The sequence below is a fragment of the Meriones unguiculatus genome, chromosome 17, assembly GCF_030254825.1.
Source record: "Meriones unguiculatus strain TT.TT164.6M chromosome 17, Bangor_MerUng_6.1, whole genome shotgun sequence".
Classification (NCBI taxonomy): Eukaryota; Metazoa; Chordata; class Mammalia; order Rodentia; family Muridae; genus Meriones; species Meriones unguiculatus.
Genome location: NC_083364.1, coordinates 36,491,353 through 36,512,257, shown reverse-complemented (window position 1 = coordinate 36,512,257; position 20,905 = coordinate 36,491,353). Strand labels below are relative to the sequence as shown.

The window sequence follows — 20,905 nt, the reverse complement described above, 5'->3', positions numbered from 1 at the left end:
ATTATCATTGAAAACGTAGATTTAGTGAACATGCCACAAATGCTGGTATAGGGCTATTACTCTTAGATATCTGATGTTAAATACCACAAAACTTCTGTGTGTGAAGTAGTTTACTGTCCACTGAGAATTATAAGATGTGAGGGTCAAAACATGACTGCTCCATTTAAGGTTTAGAAAATGTTGGGTCTCACTTTACTGAGCTGTAAAATGAGGGTCTAGAGCAGATATTTCTGATGGCTCGTCCTGTTTCATGCTCTGCATTATAAACAATTTGATTGTCTTTAATTTCTCTTGGTTACCTCAGGTTTGAAACTCAGTTACCCATACATGAAATGGCCAAAAAGCAGTTATAGGAATACCAAAAGAGTGTAGATTTACCTGATCAGTATCTTCCTAGAAATCATAAATATAATCACTACAAAATGCTTTGTAACACAGAACAATCTAAAAAAAACCACAATTCAATCTTTTTGCTCAGAATAACTCATGTGAAACCTGTTACATTTTATTTGTCAAAAATGAACAGCTTCAGAATAAATCTAATGTAACTTTTCCAAAAAACACCAAAAAGTACAGTGTAAAGCACCTCCTCATTAAATACAAACTTTCATTTTGTGATGCACTGCATCAATGTTTTGCATACACCTTGATGCAAAGGAAATTTTAAGTTGCACCTTGTTTAAATTAAAAAAAAAAAAAAAAAGGCTTCAAGAACTGAACAAGGATGACTACAACCACATTCCAAGGAAGGAAATTTTCCTCCAACAAAGCATATTGTTTTGTTTATATACAAGATGTTACTTTTAACTGAGTTGTATCAAAGGCAAAACTTAAGAGAGAAAATTAAATTACAGACGCATGAAGAGCAAACATTTATTATACCAAAGACACTGTTTTTCAATGTACTTAGAATCAACATTTGGGCAATTTTTAGGATTTTCCGAAAATGGAATTACTAATACCTCTGTATAATAATATTTAAAACAACAAGAAACAAAGACTTTTATACCATATTTTTAAAAATTGTTCCAAATATAGTGTTCATGCTCAGTTTTTCCTTTCCCAGCAAACCACTCTAAAATGTTTTGTTCCTGAACCAAAAATAAGTATTCAAATTGGCAACAATGTTTTATAATGAGTCCTTGGCCTCATGAACAGCATCACAGCTAAGGAGAAACTAGAGTTATTTTCAAATTCTGTGACTGGCTTCCAAAAGTCCCTTATTAAGTAGAAGTACTGGCAAATAACAGATATTGAGGGTAGATTTAGATCTTTGGTATAAGCATGAATTGTTGCTGATTTTCCCATGACTAGCATAAGCCAGTAAGAAACTCAAAGCACATCAGACAGTGAAGTCTCAGATACAATGAAGGCGGGCAGGAAGCATGGTGCTTTGCTTCCTTTTACAGGAGAAATCAACAGCAGAGATATTTAAACACCCACTCAAGAGATCTGAAATCATAGCAAAACAAAAGTTGAAGCTTCAAAATGACCATGTGATAACCTGTAGCTGGAATATGTCACCGCATTTCGGCATTTTACTGTCATTTATGGTATAGAATTAGGTGGGGGCTCTCAGCACTATCTTGGCACAGCAGACTTCCAGAGTAAAAGAAAAACCTTTTCTCCCTATGCCTGAACTTGGAGTGATACAAACAGTGAATATATACAATTAAGTACAAATTTATTATAATTTCCCTTTTTTTTCTTTGTGACATAGACAAGTAATTTTTTTGTTTGGGGAGTTGTAAATTATTGAACTTATCAAGCCGAAAAGCTTTAAAAAAACCTTTTATATACAAAGCATACGACTTCATGTCTAGTAAGTGTACTCTTGTAAGCATCATTTGGAGAAGACTCTCTGGACATTAGACTCAAGACAGGACTAATCCAGAAAAGTGTAACTGTGACCCAGGTTGTCGTTTTGGTTTTACTTTTCCATTTCCAATCCTACAATTTGCTACTGTTCTGTTATATGAAACACAAACTATCAGGGTTTTACATTGGGTATCTCCTCCAAGACCCTGTGTGACACTTTGTAAAAAAGCATTTATAGCCCTGGCACACTTGCTCCGAGACTAATGCTGAGAGCCACACTTCTTATTAAAAGTTCAATACTAAATGCTTAGAACTCAGGGGGTTTATTCTACAGTAACTGAAAAATGAACCAAGTTCCAAATATTTCCATAAATCTTAAGAGCCAGAACTGAAATTCTCCTATAGTTAAAAAAATATCACTAATGACAAAAAGGCAACTGTACTTATTATACCAGCACATTAATGGATAAGTGACAGCAACACAGAGGTGTACTCTTATTTCTGCAGTTTAATATTTACCATGGCAAAGTCTAAAAACTGGACAAAAGAGTGATGAGATCTAAATATCACGCTCATAAAAATAATCAATTTCTATTTTTCTGTCTTCCTTCTGCTTCACGAAGAATCAAAGAAGTCAACAATGAATTGCTTTGTTTGGGCCAACCATGAAATCTTTAAGAACAGATAGGTATATTCCCTGCTATTTTTTCAGGGCATTATTTATACATTTAAAAAAAAAAAACCTTCAAAAATAAAGTTATTTAGGTTCGTGAATATTCTGAAGTAAAGTTTCTTGAACTCCTCTGATGAACTCTTCAAGCAATTCAACTTTTCAAACAGTCAACACTTAAAAGTTCTTTTTATGTGGATCTATCCCACAGTCACAAAGCGGCTTCCTCCTTTGTTGAATGTGAGAGTGGCTCTCTGCTCTTTCAGTATCCCAAATCGTTCATTCAAAGTCATCCCTGTCTATAGAAAAGGAGGAAAAAAATTAACTTGACTGAAAAAAAAATTTCCCTTTATATGTGATCTTAAGAGTAATAATTAATAACACATTATGACATCTTAAATTGTGTGTATAATTTCATTTGACTCTAACAAAAAACTAAGGCATACAACATTCCAGAACCCAAAACTAGATAGCTCAAGAATCTTTATCTTCCAATTATAATGCCTACATTACATTATATAAACATATATACTACTATTATTACTGCTGTCTATATAAAATACATCTAAGATACCTTTATCTGAATTAATTTGGGCCTCTGCAAAGACTGTCACAGATTTTAGTGACAGCTTTGGTAAAAACAGCTAATTTAACTAGTATTTGCACACACCTTTGATTCCAGCACTCAGGAAGCAAGGACAGATGGAACTACAAATCTGAAGTCAGCCTGACCTACAGAGTTCCAGGCTAGCCAAGACTATAAGTGGGACTCTAGCTCAAAAACAAACAAACAAACAAAACACATATACACAAAAACCCCCAAACAAAAAAAACAACAACAAAAAAACAAAAACAAGTCATTCTAGCCAGAAATGGATCCTAAGAGGCTGAGGCAGGAAGATTATCATGTATAAAGCCAGCCTGGGCAACAGTATGAGACTGCGACTTAAAAAAAAAAAATAATAATAGACCCAGAGTTGTTTCAACTGAAGAGTCTTTCAACAAAGTTTTTAACTGAGTGCCCTACAAAGACTTAAATAAAACTCTGGCTTCTCATTAACAACCAACAAAGTGCTTTCAAACAGAAAAGAAATTAAGAATAGGATCAAAATAAAATAGAACAGCTGGGAGTGGTGGCATACACCTTTAATCCCGCACTCAGGGAGGGAGGGGCAGGCAGATCACTGCGTGTTCAAGGCCAGCCTGGTCTACAAATTGAGTCCAGGACAGCCAAGGCTAGACAGAGAAACTCTGTCTCAAAAAATCAAAACAGAACAAAAAGAATAAGTTTGTCTTTTTTCTTCCACATTTGGTATTAGGGATTAAATCAAGGACTTTGTGCTAAACATGTACTCTCTCATTAAACAGAACCCCGTCCTCCCCCATACTTTTAACCTTAAATTCCAGGACCTTATTTCTGACAAGCTGTTTTCCAAAAAAAAGTGTATAATGAAATTCAACATAAATTCACGGTAAAAACTCTCAGCAGATTAGAAAGATGGGTGCTACCTCAATCTGACAGAGAGTCTCCAATAAACTTATACCTAGCCATATACTTTTTTTTTTTTAACTTAAAAACTATTTCTTTGAGTTTAAAAGGAAAAACTGCAGGGCAGGCAAGCTGTAACTCTCAGCATCTGATGAAAAAGGGAAATGTAGAGTCAGAAATGGAGTCCTGAAAGGAGCTGTAGAAAAGGAGTGGGTGTTTTTAGAGCAGAGAATGAAAAGGTCCAAAGTGTCGGGGTAAGCATGCTTCAGACTGTCAGTATCTGAAGGAATAGAAAGGGGAAAAGGCAAATTATACTTCTGAGTTTAAACTCAGAAAAGTGGGCAAATTTAGCCATGAAACATGGTCAAATTTTTAATGCTTTTCCTCAGGCTTCAGAAAAGGGCAAACACACTAGTCTTACTATGTCTATCCAACACTGCAGTGGATGTGCTAGCCATTACAGTACAAACAAACAGAAAGGTTTAAACCCTGGAAAAGAATTTACAGAATAAGTATTTATATAGAAAAGACTAAAGAATACACAGATTGACTATAAAATTAAGTAATTTTTTAAAAAGTAGTTGACCAAGGTGGTTTATTTTTATCTTTTTAAAGATGTATTTATATATTCTATGTGGGCACTTTGTTTGCATGTACACCTGAACACCAAAAGAGTGTTCCCACTACAGATAGTTGTGAGTTGCCATGTGGATGCTGGGGAATTGAGCTCAGGACTTCTGGGAGAGCAGCCAGTGCTCTTAACCAATGAGTCATCTCTCCAGTCACCTGAATTAAGTAAATTTAACAAGATCAAAGAACACAAAATACAAACTGTCCATACTACTTCACACTAACTTGTCACTATACTCAAAGTGACAGATAATAACAAATGTTGACAAAAATGTGGAGAAGTTTAGAAATCCATATATTACTGTAAGAATATAAATGAGCATCTTTGGGGAACAGCTTGGTAGTTCCTAAAAAGTTTAAATGTGGAGTTAGCCATACAGTCTACCAAAATCAATCAAATATATCCATTAGCATTTACCTTCCCCTCCCAAAAGAAAGCTAACATTAAAACAAAAAACAGAATTATATACAGCAGCCAAAGAACACAAAAACTTCCAACTAATTAAGAGAATACATAATATGTGACATATACATGCGATGAACACTATTCAAATAATTTAAAATGCTAATGAGATAGCTCAAACTTTATATTATGGTAAGTATAAAAGGCTAGTAACAAATCATATATTACAAGATCAGAAATGTCAAAACAGGCAATCTCTGAGAAAGAAAACAGATTAGCAGTTGCCTAGGGACTGGGGAAGGGGCTAGACTACGCTATTTAATTTGCTATACGATGTTTTTGGTTATCAGAAGGCTCTCAGTGAGTCGTAATACAGGAATTCGAAATACAGGAATTTTAATTTTAATTTTTTTACCTGTTTTCCCACACTATTTATGTCAAACTGCAGAGGGACGCCTTTAGGAACTTTCTTAACATCAGACTGCTCTCTTTTTGTCAAGAATGAGGGTACAGCAGTACGAGTTAATCGCGGTTTCTGAGTTCTAACAAAGGAAAAAAAGTTTAATTAGTTTACTAGATAAAAATACTCAAAATTTCTTTATGCATGTTGAAGTGAATTAGGACTATTACATTGTACTCTCAAAAATAAAAATAAAGTGCTGGCTCTTAATGAACTACTCTAGTTACCAAAGTTATAACTGCTCATAAAATAACCTTTTCAAGCAAAACTACACATTAAAAAAATTTTTCACTTTACATATCTGAGTGTTTGCCTCCTTATACACATATGCACCACATGTGTGCAGTGACTATGAAGCTGAGGACACGGGATTGCAGCCCCTGGGGTTCAAGCTGAAGAAGGCTGTGCTCTGCCTTGTGGGTGCTGAACTGAACTCAGATCCTATGCAGGACTATTAAGTCATCTCTCCATCCTATCCACACAACACCTTAACAAGTCAAATGACTGGTGATTTCTAAGTGGTGATCTTTAAATTAAAGCATCCTATGTTTTTTAGTGCAATACATATGGTGAAATGGTTAACTATTTTAAGTTCACCTTGGTAAGATGTACTATAAAACTTTAAAGAGAAAACAGGTCTGTATGGTCTCAAAGTAAAGACATCCAAAATATACCAGGGGTGGAGGCAGAGCAGTAAGCACAAGTGTCATCTAACTTACTGTCATATATACATTATACATATACACATAAAATGTATGTATATACATACACATGTAAATTTATATGTATATACGCATATATACACACACGTATAACTGTATATATGTACATACATATATACACACATATATACATTAGAGAACTCTGTGAGTGGCGTGTGTACATGTGGCAGCCAGAGCGAATATCTGGCTAGACTGGTTGGCCAGGGATCCACCTGTCCACCTGTCTTTGCTCCCCACCCCTCCACCTCCTTTCTAGGATTGCAGGTTCATGCTGTCACAATTGGTGAGGGCTGGGGATACAAACCCAGTTCAACGTGTTTGGAGCAAGCACTTTACCACTGAGCCATCTCCCCACTGAGTTCCTCTCCATGAAGAGAAGTTTTGAAAACTAAAACATACAATAAGCAGGGATGGTGGCATATATTCGGTTCCTCAGCATGCAAGAGCCCAAGACAAGAAGTTCAAGGACAGCCTGGGCTGCATATGAAGACTGTCTAAAATAAAATTGGTAATGTCTGTATTACATATACAGAAACAGATGAATGGGTGTTATCTGGGGAATGTAGAGCCAAGAATCAAGGGAGCTTTTTCTTTGACTTCACCCTTATGATTTCCATTTTTTTGTTTGAGACACGGAACCATTCTTAACTTTGAACTCACTATGTGTCTAACTAACCCTGGTCTTAAAACTCATGGCAATCCCCCTGGGAATGTATGTTTAGTAAGTGTATCCTTGTATCTCATTTTACCCTCACTTAGACAGTACACTCTAAGCACCGTGCAATACTGTTCACTTCCCTAACTACATACCAAGAGGCTGTAACGTTGGAAGAAAGGAAAACTAAAAGGAAGGAAGAAAAAGACTTACACCGGACACTGGACAGCTCCAGGATTGTCAATGGATACAGTCAAAATTCCTCCATTCGTGGTGGAAGTACGCCATCTAGGTTTGAAATTTTTTCCTTAAAATGGAAGCTTATAAATTTTACAGTATATTCACTCAAAGATACTCATTATGACTCTCTGCCCATCTATCTGTCTTAGTGAACCAACCAAGTGTTCCACTACCAAGAATTATAGATTTCAAAGTAGCTATTTATTTTTTTTAGATTAAAACACATCACACACACACACACACACACACACACACACACACACACGTACATATGCATGCACACATACTTGCACGCACAGATGCTGGATCCCACCAGGATCTAATGCATCTGCCTCTCCAGATTTAAGAACTGAAAACATGGATTTGTTAGATATTTTTCAAAGTAATTAATATATTACATTTGAAAAATTAAATGCAGAAGAGCATCTAATGAAACTAGACAGTCTCTCATCCCAGGCTCCTGCTCAACCTTTCTAATCTAGAGGTAGCATTTCTGACCTTTCCTGTTTTCAGTGACTGTTTGTTACTTTTAGTTTACTAAACAGGACATCTGCATAGAAAGTTTTTCCTAAAATGGAACACCACCTTCAGCTTTCCTACCTACTTTTATTTTCATGGTTGTATTATTATTTTCCTTTTCATTGTAACATAAAACCCCAGTCCTTCTAATGGTGTCTAAATTCTGCCTGCTTTGTATGGAAGTTTAAGAGCCTCTCTAATCCTTTCCACCTTTCATCCTGCTTTCTACGTCTCCCTCCCCTCCTCATCCTCCACAGTGGTCTTACCATGTGGTCTAGCACTTCTCTTAAACTTGGAATGTTCCGGTGTGAGCCCTCCAAAACTGGATCACAGGTGAATGACACCATTATTGTCAACTCTACTTTACATTTACTTACATTAGCTCAAATCTGGTAATCCCATTATATTTTCCCCAAACGAGCTACCTTTTGCTGTATCTACTTTTCACCGTCAACGCCCAAAACAAATAATGCCAGGCATGTTGCCACACACCTGTGATCCCAGCCTTTGAGAGGTGGAGGCGAAAGGTTAATAGTTGAATGCTAAGCTCAGATGACTACTGAATCTGAGGAACAAGACTCTCTCCCAGCATAAAATACCATCACCGTTATGTAAATGTTCATTGATGAGGCAAAGAGACTATTATTTTCTTCCTGTAGTTTTTGTCTCCTACACTGCCAGCATCAGGTTTAAATAATTTCCTACTGACTGCTCAAAGTTGTACTTCACTGTACTTATCATTACATCTGGACCATGACCTTATTTACATTTTATTTTATAAAAAGTAGTTGTTTTTTTTTTTTTTTTAAGTTAAAAATTCTGATCACCTCGGTAGAACCAGAGCACTGTACAATTTACATTTGGGAAGAATAATGGTCAGAAGCTTACCTCTAAAAAAAAAAATCTATGAATTTTATCCCTGAACGGGTTCATTTGTTTAAAAGAAGGTGCAGAGAAAGAAAAAAAAAAAAAAAAAAAGAAAGAAAGAAAGAAAGAAAAAAGGAATGGAGGAAAGAAGAAAGGCAAAAGAAGGAAACCACTTATACCATTCAAGTTGGATAAAGACATCTAAAACCCAAATCATTTGGGAACTAAAAATGTGGCTCAGTAATTATCTGTCTAGCACATTTGAAGTCCTGGGTTCCATTCACCTACTGCAGGAAAAATTTCATTTTGGATTTCATTAATTTCTTGCACACTGGGACAAATGGCAATTTGAGTAACTAGTACCTTGAATTTAAAAACATCTCAAAAAAACAAAGTGAAACTTACTGACGAGTTCTCTTTGCTACCACATCTTCCAGCAGCTGTTCTGTGTTTAACTGGGCCTGAACCTAAAAAGAAAATAAAAACAACAAAAAACCCCAGCAGATCTCATAGAAAACAGGAAATTTAAGTCTAATCAGTTATCATGCCCAGTAACTTTACAGCTCAGGGTAAACATGAGCATAAGCTCAGGAAGGGCCTGTGCTATGCTGGCAACATCCTCTGTTGGAGTCAATGGATTAGAACAAGTGCAAATACAAGTTTATTAGTAAATAACCAAGATAAACTACTATAAGATACTATTATACAAACAAGAAGAGACAGGAAGTAAGAAGAGCATATATTAACAGAAAGAATGAACCTAGTGTCTTTTTTTTTTTTTCACTAAAACTTAATCTTACTCTCACAAGTCTATGATTACTAAGGGATCCATGTGAGTAGAGAAAGCACAATCAGGGCTTTTCAATACCTTCAGGCCTCTTCTGTAAAGAAAAGTTGCCTGACGAGTGTCTTTCTGATGACTTAATTTATTTCCACTCCTGGTAAAATTAGCTGGAATGTTATTTCTGCAACAACAAAAAAATGAGTGATCTCAGCCACTTTGCTTTCAAATACTCTGAGAAAAAATAAGCAAAAACAGTTAAACTCATAAGCTTAAAATTTGATGAACATGATTCCAATTTGCCATCTTATTTACACAAAGCTGCTAAATTTGATTTACAAATATCTCCCTCTGAAGTAAACCACATCACAACTTGACTTTGAACTAATCTATTTCCCAAATAGTCTATTCTCTAATATTTCACATCTTATGAAGACATTTGCAAAATTACATTTTAGCTCTATTATTTCCTATCCCTAAATTTGTTTTTAAAATTACAATTCAGATATGAACACTGGCTGCTCTTTCCAGGGGACCAGGGCTCACTTTCTATTACCCACACGGTAGCTTACAACCATTTGTAACCCCAGTTCCAGGGGATCTGGCATCCTCTCTGACCTCTGTGGGCATTGCAAGCATGTGATGCACAGATATACAAAGTTAAAGCATTTAAACACATAAAACAATATTCAATAAATCTTAAAAAAAAAAAAAAAACAAAGGAGAAACTACCTCTATTGTTTTTTGCTTTCTTTTCTGTCTTTCTTTTCTGTTTGATCCCTAAAACTCAAATAATGGTGAAAGAAAAATCCCAACTCTTCAAAGTTGTCTTCTGATCCCCACACAATAATATTTTTTTAAAGTTACACTTCTACTTTTTAATTCTTTCAGACATGGAACAACATACAATTAGTAAAATTATATTTGGCTGCAGTGGCACATGCCTTTAATCCCAGCACTCAAGGAATCAGAGGCAGGCAAATTGCTGTGAACTTGAGGCCAGCCTGGTCTACAAAACGAGTGCGGGACAGCTAAGGCTACACAGACAAACCCTGTCTTGAAAAACAAAACATAAATAATTGTATTTGTCTGTTCTTTTTCTTTAATATGAGAAAAACAAACTTTCATAATTACCTATTGGATAATCAAGTAGTTAAAAGGCTACCTAAATCTCACTTCCAGCTTTCAGAGGTTCAAATGAGAAATTTCTCTAGTTAGCACAATTAACACGGAAATCTCATATAAATGACAGATTTTTATTTGCAAAGAACCCGCTTTCACAAAAGATGCCACCAAATGATTCCAAAAATGATTAGGCAATACTGTAATTTGATTATTACATGTCTATACAGTAATTTTTATAAGTTGTTTTTTTATAAAAGATATATAATAGCACTTGAAATTCAAATAATAAAGTAACTTCACAGATTATCAGCTGCTTTTCTGATTAATTCGTCATTTATGGAGAACAGAATGTCCTAACAATTCATAGTTTTAGGAGTTTTGTGCTCTTTAATTTATTGTAAAAGCAACTTCAATTTAAGAAACATCCATGCATCCTAGGCTGGTGGGATATGGCTGAATTCTAGCACTTGGGACGGTAGAGGCAGAAGAATCTCTACATATTTAAGGACAGTATGGTCTACACAGTTACAGGGCTAAAAAAAGGAAAAAAAAAAAAAAGAAGCAAAACAAAGAAATAGTTATGTGGCTTTCTAACTTTCCTGTATCCAAAGTAATTACAAATTATCTGTATTACGCTTTGGTGTTCTAGTAAGAGTAAAGGCTAAAATAAATAAATAAATAAATAAATAAATAAACAAATAAATAAATAAATCAGATCAATTCAGCCTTCAAAATTCCCAATTTTGAATAACTCTGATTCAAGGGCTAAGATTTTCACCAAAATGATTACTTTTACAAATTTATTTTATATGTTTAAGGAGGTAAAAATGCTCCAGAGAAATGGCTCAAGCAGGTAAAGGCAGACAAGCCAGATGGCCCAAGCTGGATCCCTGCAACCCACATGGCAGAAAAAAAGAACTAGTTCCCCCCAGTTGTCCTCTGACCTCCACATATGTACCATGATATACATGTACACGCACACAAAATTAAAAAGTAATACCTTTAAAAGATTGTATTAATTAAATTCTTTAATATTACTGTGTCTAATGGGAAAGTTACTACGGAATGCTTTCCATGTTAGATTTTGGACAGATATTTCAAATCTCTCTTTTTTCTTTGTTTCCCAGTGTTAGGGATGAAACCCTGGCCTCCTACATGCTGGCTAAGCGCACTGAGCCACGTCTCCAGCCCCACCAAGTAAGCATCTATACTCAAGCGACTGCACAACTTTAGGAGTGACTGTACATCCATTCTTCTGAGCATCTAAGAAAGTATTTTGTACACTGTTGACGGTTAGTCTTCATTGGCAAAACGGCAGGATTTATAATCATTATGGAAAGAAATCTCTAGACATGTCTGTGAAAAATTATTTAGATTAAACAGAAGCGGAAAAACCCCTACAATATAAGAAAAGGGCACTATTCTATAGCTGTTTGATTAAGAATGGCCCCAAAAGGCTCATCTATTTGAATACTTGGTTCCCAGTTGATGGAAGCGTTTGGGAAGGATTAGGAGGCATGGCTTTGCTGGCGAGGGAATGTCACTATAGGTGAGCTTTGAGGTCTCAAAAGACTCATGCACATTCCTAGTGTTCTCTTCTTTGCCTACTTATGGATCAAAATGAAAGCTCTCAGTGCTCCAGAGCCATACCTGCCTGTAGCCATGCTCCCCACAATGATTATGGACTCTGAAATGGTTATGGACTCTGAAATCATAAGCCCCAAATGAACTGTTTCTTCCCTAAGTTGCCTTGGGCCTGGTGTCTCATCACAGCAATAGATAAGCAGCTGAGACACATTACATGAGGGGGCCCAGACTGAATAAAAAGGAGAAAGATGGCACACGTCCTCAGCCATCTGTTTCATGCCTGTGACACTGTGACTAACCTGTTCCTGCTGCCACCTTCCCTGACAAGATGAGCTGTAACCTACAACAGACCCCTCCGTCCCTTAAGTTGTCTTTGTCAGCTACTCTGGCACAGCAACAAGGCCAGTAACTACTGCAGACACTGTCAGGTCCCACATTCTCCTCTCCCACTTGGGTACTTACTTTCTGTTTAACTGGTTAGGTCTCTTGAGAACTGCAACTGGTTTCCTTTGTACTTCATTTTGTCTCAGAAGGCTTGTCTTCCTTTTTAATGCTGGAAAATACCGTTCTATATTCTTTTAGAAAGTAAGACAACCATGTTAATTAGACTGCCATCTGTTACATAGCTTACCACAATAAAAAGTTTTTTATTGTTTTTTGAGATAGGGTCTCTCTATACAGCCCTGGCTGTCCTGGAACTTATTTAGTCCAGGCTGGCCTTGAACTCACAGAAATCCACCTGCCTCAGTTTCGTGAGTGTTGGAGTTAAAGGTGTATGCCAACACGCTTGGCTAACATTTTCTAATGCACAATGGCAGAGTCCCAAAACTACTTGAATACAATAAAGGAGATGGAGAAAGTAAAATAATCTGACATTTTCATGAGTAACTAAAAGGTAACAATCACATTACACTCAGACACAGATATACCTGAGCTCCGGGGCAGGAAGGTGCTGGTAGTAGAGAATGTTACTGAAGAACTCAAGAAAAGACTCAGAGGCACAGCGAGGAAGTCTTCAGGTCACTGGGGGAGGAGTATCGCCTTGAAGGCACTCTGTCAGGCCTGCCCCTCCCTCTCTCTGACTTCCGGTCATGAGCATTTTGCTCCACTCTAGTCGCCTGCCATGACCTATCTCACCAGAGGCCCAACTATGCATTTGGCTCCTCCTCACCTCTCAGCAGGAGAACCTACAAAACCCTCAAAGCAAGGCTAAAAGAAGCCTCACTCCTTAATTATTTCAATATTATATTAACAAAAGGCTTATAATATTATATTATTTTACTAGAATAATAAAAGACTGACTAACACATTATATAGAAGGATAAAGGCCAACTTCCAAAACAAGTGAACGAAAACAAGGTTTTAATAACAAATAAGTCAGAGTATAATTGACTGGGGTGGGATTTAATAAAAAACACATGAAATATGTAAATATCATAAAACCCTAATTCAAGCTTCCACATTTTCTATGAAGATGTCTCCAAACTCCTTAAATGTATGGACCATTTCTTATACATTATCTGCATTTTCCTAATGTGTTAAGCATGAAAAGTGCTTAATAAGCATACATTGATAATGGATAAAAAAAAAGTGTTTAAATATTTTCTTAAATAGTTAACTTAGATTTATTTACTATTGTTTATTTATTGGTTTTTTGAGACAGGGTTTCTCTGTGTAGCCTTGGCTGTCCTAGAGTTGCTTTGTAGACCAGGCTGGCCTTGAACTCATGAAGCTCCCCTGCCTTCCCAGGGCTGGGATTAAGGGTGCGCACCGCCAGCACCTAGCTCTTGCTTTTTCTTGTAAAGACAGGGTCTGTCTACATTTCTCTGGCTACCCTGGTGCCCACTGTGTAACCACAGCTTCTGCCTCCCGAATGCTGAGATTAAGTCATGCACCACAACAATTGGCCTAAGTATTCCCTAAGACAGGGTCATGCTATGTAGCCCAAGCTAGCCTCACGTTCACAATCTTCCAACCTCCCTCTTCTAAGTGCCAGGATTATGATGTGTGTGCGTGTGTTCACACATGCGTTGGACAGGGGTGGATGTCAGGTATCTTCTTCACTAGCTGCCCACTTTATTTTTCTGAGAAAGAAGCCCATGACTATGGAGCGCCCCAAATGCACACTGACTGACTGGGTGGTCACTGCCCCACAGCTCCAGCTGTCTCCACCTCTCCAGATCTCAAACTATAGCATGTTGTATGTGGACTGAACTAAGGTCCACAAGCTCACACAGCAGGTGCCATCCTGATCTAGCTCCCTAGCACCCCCACCCCCACTGGTTCTTAAGAGTCTTTAGAAAAGGAAACATAGAAACAAGGAAACAAATTATCAAAAACATAAACCCCCACAAAATTAGACTAATAGCCCATTCCAAGCACTTTGCTGAATCGTGTTCCAGTGTGGATATATGCATATGCATACAGTAAAACAACTCTAATATTTACATTGTAATAGGAATCACAAATAACCGCAGGACTTAAAAAGTCCACCACAGAATAGACAATATATATGCAAATACTACACTATGTAAAAGACTGTGAGCCATGTGAACATCTTAGTATCAAAGAAGTGTCCTGGAACCAATTCCCACAGATATGGAAGGACAACTGTATTTGAGAATGAGGTTTATTTATTTATGAATGGCGGATTTTTACTTAGCTATTAAAATGTTTATGTAAATTCCAAAGTACTTCATCTAAAAAACGAAAATCAATCTGAGCATGGTAGCATGTACCTTTATAACCAATACTTGGGAGGAAGAGGCAGACCAATCTTTGTCAGTTTGAGGCTGGCCTGGTCTACACACTGAGTTCCAGTACAACTAGGGCTACAGAATAGAGAGACCCTGTCTCAAACAAACAGATAAGTTTAAATATAAAAATCAGAGGAACATGGGCATGAAGGAACATGCCTGAAATTCCAGCATTTGGGAGGTGGAGGCAGCTAGCGGATTCAAAAAGAAAAATGAAGGCTGGGAATACAGTTCAATAGTACAGCGGCTGTCTAGCTCTGAGTTTAATCTTCCTCATTCAAAAGAATAAAGATACAAGTAAGAATCAAAATTCTCTGAGGCCAGTGAGACGCTCTGTGGGGAAAAGCAGCTACTGTGTAGATAAACTGACAACCATCAGTTTATCCCTGGAATCCACATAAAAGTGGAAGGAGAAAACAGATTCCCAAAAGCTGTCCTCTGACCTTCACGCATGCAGCCCAGTGCACATGTGCCTGCACACAGAGAATATTAACCTTTAAAAAAGTAAAGTGGGGGCTAGAGAGATGACTCAGCAGAGGACCTGAATTCAATCCCCAGCACCCTGACAGGTGGCTTACAACTGCCTGAGACTCCAGCTCCAAGGGCACCTGCAACACACTTAAAATCCTTTAATTTTTTTTTGAAACAATCAAAAAACCCTGAAGCTTGTTCATAAAAACATTAGGCTAGCCAGGTGTGGTGGCACACACCATTACTCCTAGCTTACTTAAGGGGCAGAAGTAGGCAGACCTCTGTGAGTTCAAGGCCAGCCTGGTCTACATAACAAGTTCTGAAGGCCAGAAAGGACTACAAAATGAGACCTTGTCTTAAAATTCACTAATAAGTGTGTGTGTGACAAACATACATGAAAATAAATGGAAAATGGTATCTGGCCTAGGATTAAAGCACCATCCTACCTTGTCACTTAGAGGTGGACGATTCATAGGACTAATTCCTTTTCGAATTCCAGTCGCTTTCCTGGCTGCAAGGCCAGTGATCACTCCATAAGGACGTCTCTTTCCAGGCAACACTCTTCCTCGACGGCTCACACTAGTTTTACCAAAACCTACCGAAGGAAAGAATATTAAAAACTTCGGAATGCAACTACAAAGTTCATCAGATACTTTACTTCTGAAATAGGGTGGTGTGTATGATGATGAGAATCAACCTCATGGCCTTACATGTGCTATGTAAACACTACTACTGAAATATCTCCAGCCCCTAACAATTTCTCAAGAGGACCATCTAAACCACACTTGTGCAATAGAGTAGCCAGTAATTTATTTTTTTGTTTTTGAAACAGGGTCTCATTACATCGTCCTGACTGGCCTTGAAAATGTTACTACAATGAGGCTAGCCCTGACTTCTCGGCAATCTTCCTGCCTTACCTCCCATATGCTGTGATTACAGGTGTGTGCCATCATGTTCAGCAGTGGCCACTAATTATATATGGCTACTAAATACTTGAACTACAACTAGCCTGAACTGAGATGGTGCATGTAAGTGTGTCATTGATGACTTTGTATTTTATGTTGAAATGGTAATATATTGCATATGCTTGGCTAAATAAGTCCATTAGCACATGGTTCACATTGTTCTATTAGTGTGGATCTACACCAGTCACTAGCTCATCTTCTACTTACCTACTAAGTTACACTTTGGCTTCTTTCTTTTAGCCCTACTCTATTCAAACTGCCTTGCTGAAATCTTCACTAGAGCCAGTGACCTTATTTTAAACTCTGAGGCAGGTAAAATTCCCGAGTTTGCTTTTTTGTTATATAGCTCTCGGATTTAAGTATTTTTATAATTATTTTAAAAATGGCCATTCTATAAATGAGATTATAAAAGAACAAAATTAATTTTAAAAGCCTAAAGAGAAAAGTTCTCTGCATATTCTAAAAACGTATTTTTAGATTTAACTAAAAATTATACTCTATTATATTTAAGTTATATATATGTTTCCATTATATTTAAGTGTTATCACATGGACTTATAAGCATTTTGTAGCAGTTAAGTACCTAAAGGTGAGCTAAACCAACTTTTCACATCAACTATATTCATTTTCTTGTGTACTATTTTACAGGCTACAGTGTGACTATTATTTCACGGTAGGGAAGTGTTCAACAACCACTCATACTCTCAGCCCCCTTTTTTTTTATCTGTATTGCTCAGTGTTGGGAGATGGGAGGATGGAATTATGCTTTAATTGATATCTTGATTACCAATGAGAATAAGCCTGTATGTATCTCTGGGTTTTTAGCTATTTATATCTTTATTCACATTATCAATGTTCATGAAACAGATTTCTGTGACTAAGTTATGTCTTTCAGAGTTTTAAGAGGAAAACTGGCAGGTGTGGTAGCACATGCTTTTATTCCTAGAACCAGGAAGCAGAAGCAGAAAGATCTCTCTGAGTTCCAGAATAGCCCGGTCCACATAGTGAGTTCCAGGGCAGCCAGCGCTATGTTGAAAGACCCAAATAAATAGAAACACTTAAATAAATAGCTAGATATAGACAGACAGACAGAGGGTAATTACGTTTGTTTATAAGTACTTTTAAGCATCTTTACAACACTTTACTATTCAGGAATATGGCATATTATTTCATCATACAAATATTTTTGTGTGCTAGGTTGGCTAAGTGAAATTCTTTCTTTTTTTGTCCATTTCTTAGTCACACTTATCACTAGATATTCTATATACCTTATCAATCACATAAAAGTGTCAGTTCTATTAATTTTCATATTGTCATTCACAGCATCATAGAGTTATTAAGGTCTTAACTGCTACTACTGTTTTGGTTGTGCTGAGGATTAAACCCAGAGTGGCATGCATGCCAGGCCAGAGCCCTCAACTTTTTAAAATTTCTTAATTCAACAGCCAAAAAATTTCAGAGAACTACGGTGATGGTGGGCAGTCTCATCTTAATTCTGATTTGGATGTCTGGGATAACAAGTAGTCACAATTAAATTCTGATTTTCAGGGGGAAAGGAAAGTCTTTGGGATGACACCTGCAACATATAACAGGTTTTACAAAAAAAGTCTCATTGTAAAAACTAAGATTGAAGTTAAAATAATTCCTTACTGTAGAATTTCTCAGGACTAGTATGTACTGTGGCTCTTTAAGAGAAAGGTAATAGCATATGTCATTTTGAAGCTTATTTAACTCTGGACCTTTTTGTCTGCTATCCTTATCAGTAATTCTAAGACCAGAGTACAAGAAGACAGGAAAGCTATTCTGCTATGGGGGAGAGGGGTGTATATATCACTGTTAGTTTATTCTCTCTCAGCTGTCACAGTTCATCCTTTTCTACCTGCCTCTCACAGGAACACTGCTGTTTTATCAGTGGGCCTAACACTGTTGTTAGCAGAGGATGCTGGGAGATTCTGGAGAACGAAGGAACTTTCCTTCCAGGTGCCAGGGTGCTTCTCCTGGTTGTTCCTGTGGCACAGGACACTGCAGAACACTCACCAGCCTTCTTACCCCAGGCTGATACTATTTGGCTATGAAGGCTGATGGCACAATATTTGTGACTGACATCTTAAAACTGTATATCCTAAGCACTTTCTAGGTCCCATCCTTGTTTATCTCCCCCTACATGAACTGAAGCAACATCCCACACATGCACAGGCAGCTTCCACTGAGTCACATTAGGAGAGAAACTCAATGAACTTCTCTGCCATCCGGGAGGCCATGTCATGATTTCACCCTCTTCAATAAGGTCAATTCAGGTGTGGGGGGTGTTAGTGTGTGTGGTCCAGGTATGTTCCTTTCTCGGATATTCTCATTCCTAGAAGTATTAACTACTATTAATTTTAACAGAAGAAAAGCAGTAACAATACATTTTAAATTAAACCATTTATGTTCTTTATGTCCTGGAATGATTAAACTATGTTGAGTGAATTTGAATATAAAATCTATGACTTGTTATTTCTATGTGTATTAACTACTGAAACAGCTAGCACTTATGGTGGTAGTCCTGTCAAATGTTCATTTTCATGAGAACCTGATGAGACTGATGCTACCATCCTAATTCTGTAGGTAAGGCAAAGAGCAGTGATGACTGAAGGGTCACAGAGAACAGAAGCATGCTCTACATGAAGGTTTGTATAGCTCTAACACTGGAATACTTCTCCAGACTGTGATATACAATTCAATAATCAAAGATTATAGTCCACAGTATATTTTTACAGAGGAAAAAATAAGCTTTAAATAGCTGTTACAAAACAAGCAGGACTTGAACAGGACACAAAGACGTTCTAGTTTGTGAAACAACTATAAAGACACAGGTGAGCACAGCATACAGAGACATGTACCTCTAGGGAAGGGTAAAGTGAATGGATGTACTGGGCTCAAATCACCTAGGATTGGAACAGACACATTGTGTGACAAAGAATTCATGATAATATTGCATCAGCTTACACTCAGTACTTTAGACCTCAGAGGAACAAGAATGCAGTAAAAACCCACTTAGGATGAATGCTACAGTAGATTCAAACTTGACAGTACTAAGAGAGGACAAAAACTGAAATTACTACATAAGAGTGAACTGATTTTTTTACCTTATGATAGTTTACCTTTTTTGTTTTTGTTTGGTTTTGAGACAGGGTTTCTGTGTAGCCCTGGCTGTCCTGTACTCCCTCTGTAGAACAGGCTGGCCTCAAACTCAAGAGATCCACCTGCCTCAGTCTCCCGAATGCTGGGATTAAAGGAGTGCACCACTATTGCTTGGCTTGGTTTACTTTTTTAATATACAATATATTTTGAGCAAATTTTTCTTTTCTCAACTCTTTTCAGACCCTTCCTCCCTCCATCCCCATTTAACTTCACTTTCTCTCTCCAGAAGAGTAAATTATAAAACAAAACAAAAAAAGGTTAAAAGGAGAAAGAAACGATTCTTATACCATAGTTTCAGGGTCTAATGAAACAAACAAGAACAACTGGAATAACGTTAAAAACAAAGTAATCCTCAGAGTCTATCCTTTACTTTCTCCCACTTCTGACCATCTGTGTATACAACAGTATATACAACATGACTCCCACACAGATTATTCTTTCTACTGACTTCTCTCATCTGTGACAACTAGACACAGAAAATTTACCTTTCTTTTGAACCGCTACACTAGTCCTTTCCATGAATTCTCTTCACACATACCTCCTTTGCTTCAACAATTGTAGAAGCCCTTAAGAAGTAACTGAAGTCATGAGGAGTGAGCTTTCACGGGCTCAGTACCTCAGAGGGTTCTCTACCCTCTTTTCACCTCATGAGGCTACCACAGAAGTCCATGGGCTTCACCCCAGAAGGCTTTTATCAGAACTTAACAGCGGTGGAAGGCTGATCTAGAACTCACAGACTCCAAAACCAAGCAATACACTTACTGAGGTTTATAAACTACCCAGTCCATAGTAATTTTGTTATAGCAGGATAAACTAAGGTACTGCTTCTGTATTTAATCAAGTTAAATATCACACATCATTACAGAATGACAATACCTTGATATAAATGCGGTTTTTGTCTCGAAGACCCCTTTAGTCTTTAGGATTCTCTACAGGTGCCCAAATAACATTTTAGCTACTCAGTATCTGACAATGGTCATATGCTTTGTTAGTTATTCTCTTCCCTTAAATTAATATTACTGATATCACAAGGTGGAAATCTTAAACTCTTTCCAGCCAATTACACATTAACAAAAATGCCCCTCTATGTCTGTGTCTCTCTGCATATTCAATAGCAACAACAACTGCTCTATTCTAACCTGGCATGACAGCAAAGAGCCAAACTGAGTGCAACCTCAATCTTAGCAGTTGCTCAGCTTCCCCTGTGTATCATTTACTTCAAGGCTGAAATCATACCCTCATAAAAAGATAACTTTTGAGATTCTTCATGGATCAAATCAAATCTCATTTTATTCATCACACTTTCTATTAGCACGAAATCCTTATGTGAAGATACTGTATCTTTAAAAACTTACTTTACGTGTGCATGAGTGCTTTGCCCTGCATGCATGTATATATGTATATATGTACGTGTGTGCCTGGTGTTCGCCAAGGACAGAGGAGGGTGTTAGATCCCTTGGACGTGTGGTTATAGATAGCTGTGAACCACCATGTAAGTGCTGGGAATCAAACCTGGAGCCTCTGTGCTCTTTACTTCTGAACCATACTGCATCTTTCATCCTTCC

The 20,905-nt window shown here is 37.2% G+C and overlaps 1 protein-coding gene across 2 annotated transcripts in view; it reads right to left on the bottom strand.

Annotated features, from left to right (window-relative positions):
• Positions 1 to 484: 484 nt before the first annotated feature.
• Positions 485 to 20,905, bottom strand: part of Fyttd1 (forty-two-three domain containing 1) — a 28,610-nt gene continuing 8,189 nt past the window's right edge. Inside the window, exons 3-10 of one of the 2 annotated variants that reach the window (XM_021635347.2) lie at positions 19,040 to 19,084; positions 15,640 to 15,788; positions 12,429 to 12,541; positions 9,342 to 9,438; positions 8,879 to 8,940; positions 7,061 to 7,135; positions 5,426 to 5,552; positions 485 to 2,787 (exon numbers count right to left, since the gene is read on the bottom strand). In XM_021635347.2, coding sequence (XP_021491022.1) covers positions 2,689 to 2,787; positions 5,426 to 5,552; positions 7,061 to 7,135; positions 8,879 to 8,940; positions 9,342 to 9,438; positions 12,429 to 12,541; positions 15,640 to 15,788; positions 19,040 to 19,084 — 767 coding nt within the window. In that variant the 3' untranslated portion in view covers positions 485 to 2,688. The remainder of the gene's footprint in view (positions 2,788 to 5,425; positions 5,553 to 7,060; positions 7,136 to 8,878; positions 8,941 to 9,341; positions 9,439 to 12,428; positions 12,542 to 15,639; positions 15,789 to 19,039; positions 19,085 to 20,905) is intronic. The other variant, XM_021635348.2, reaches the window with a different exon arrangement.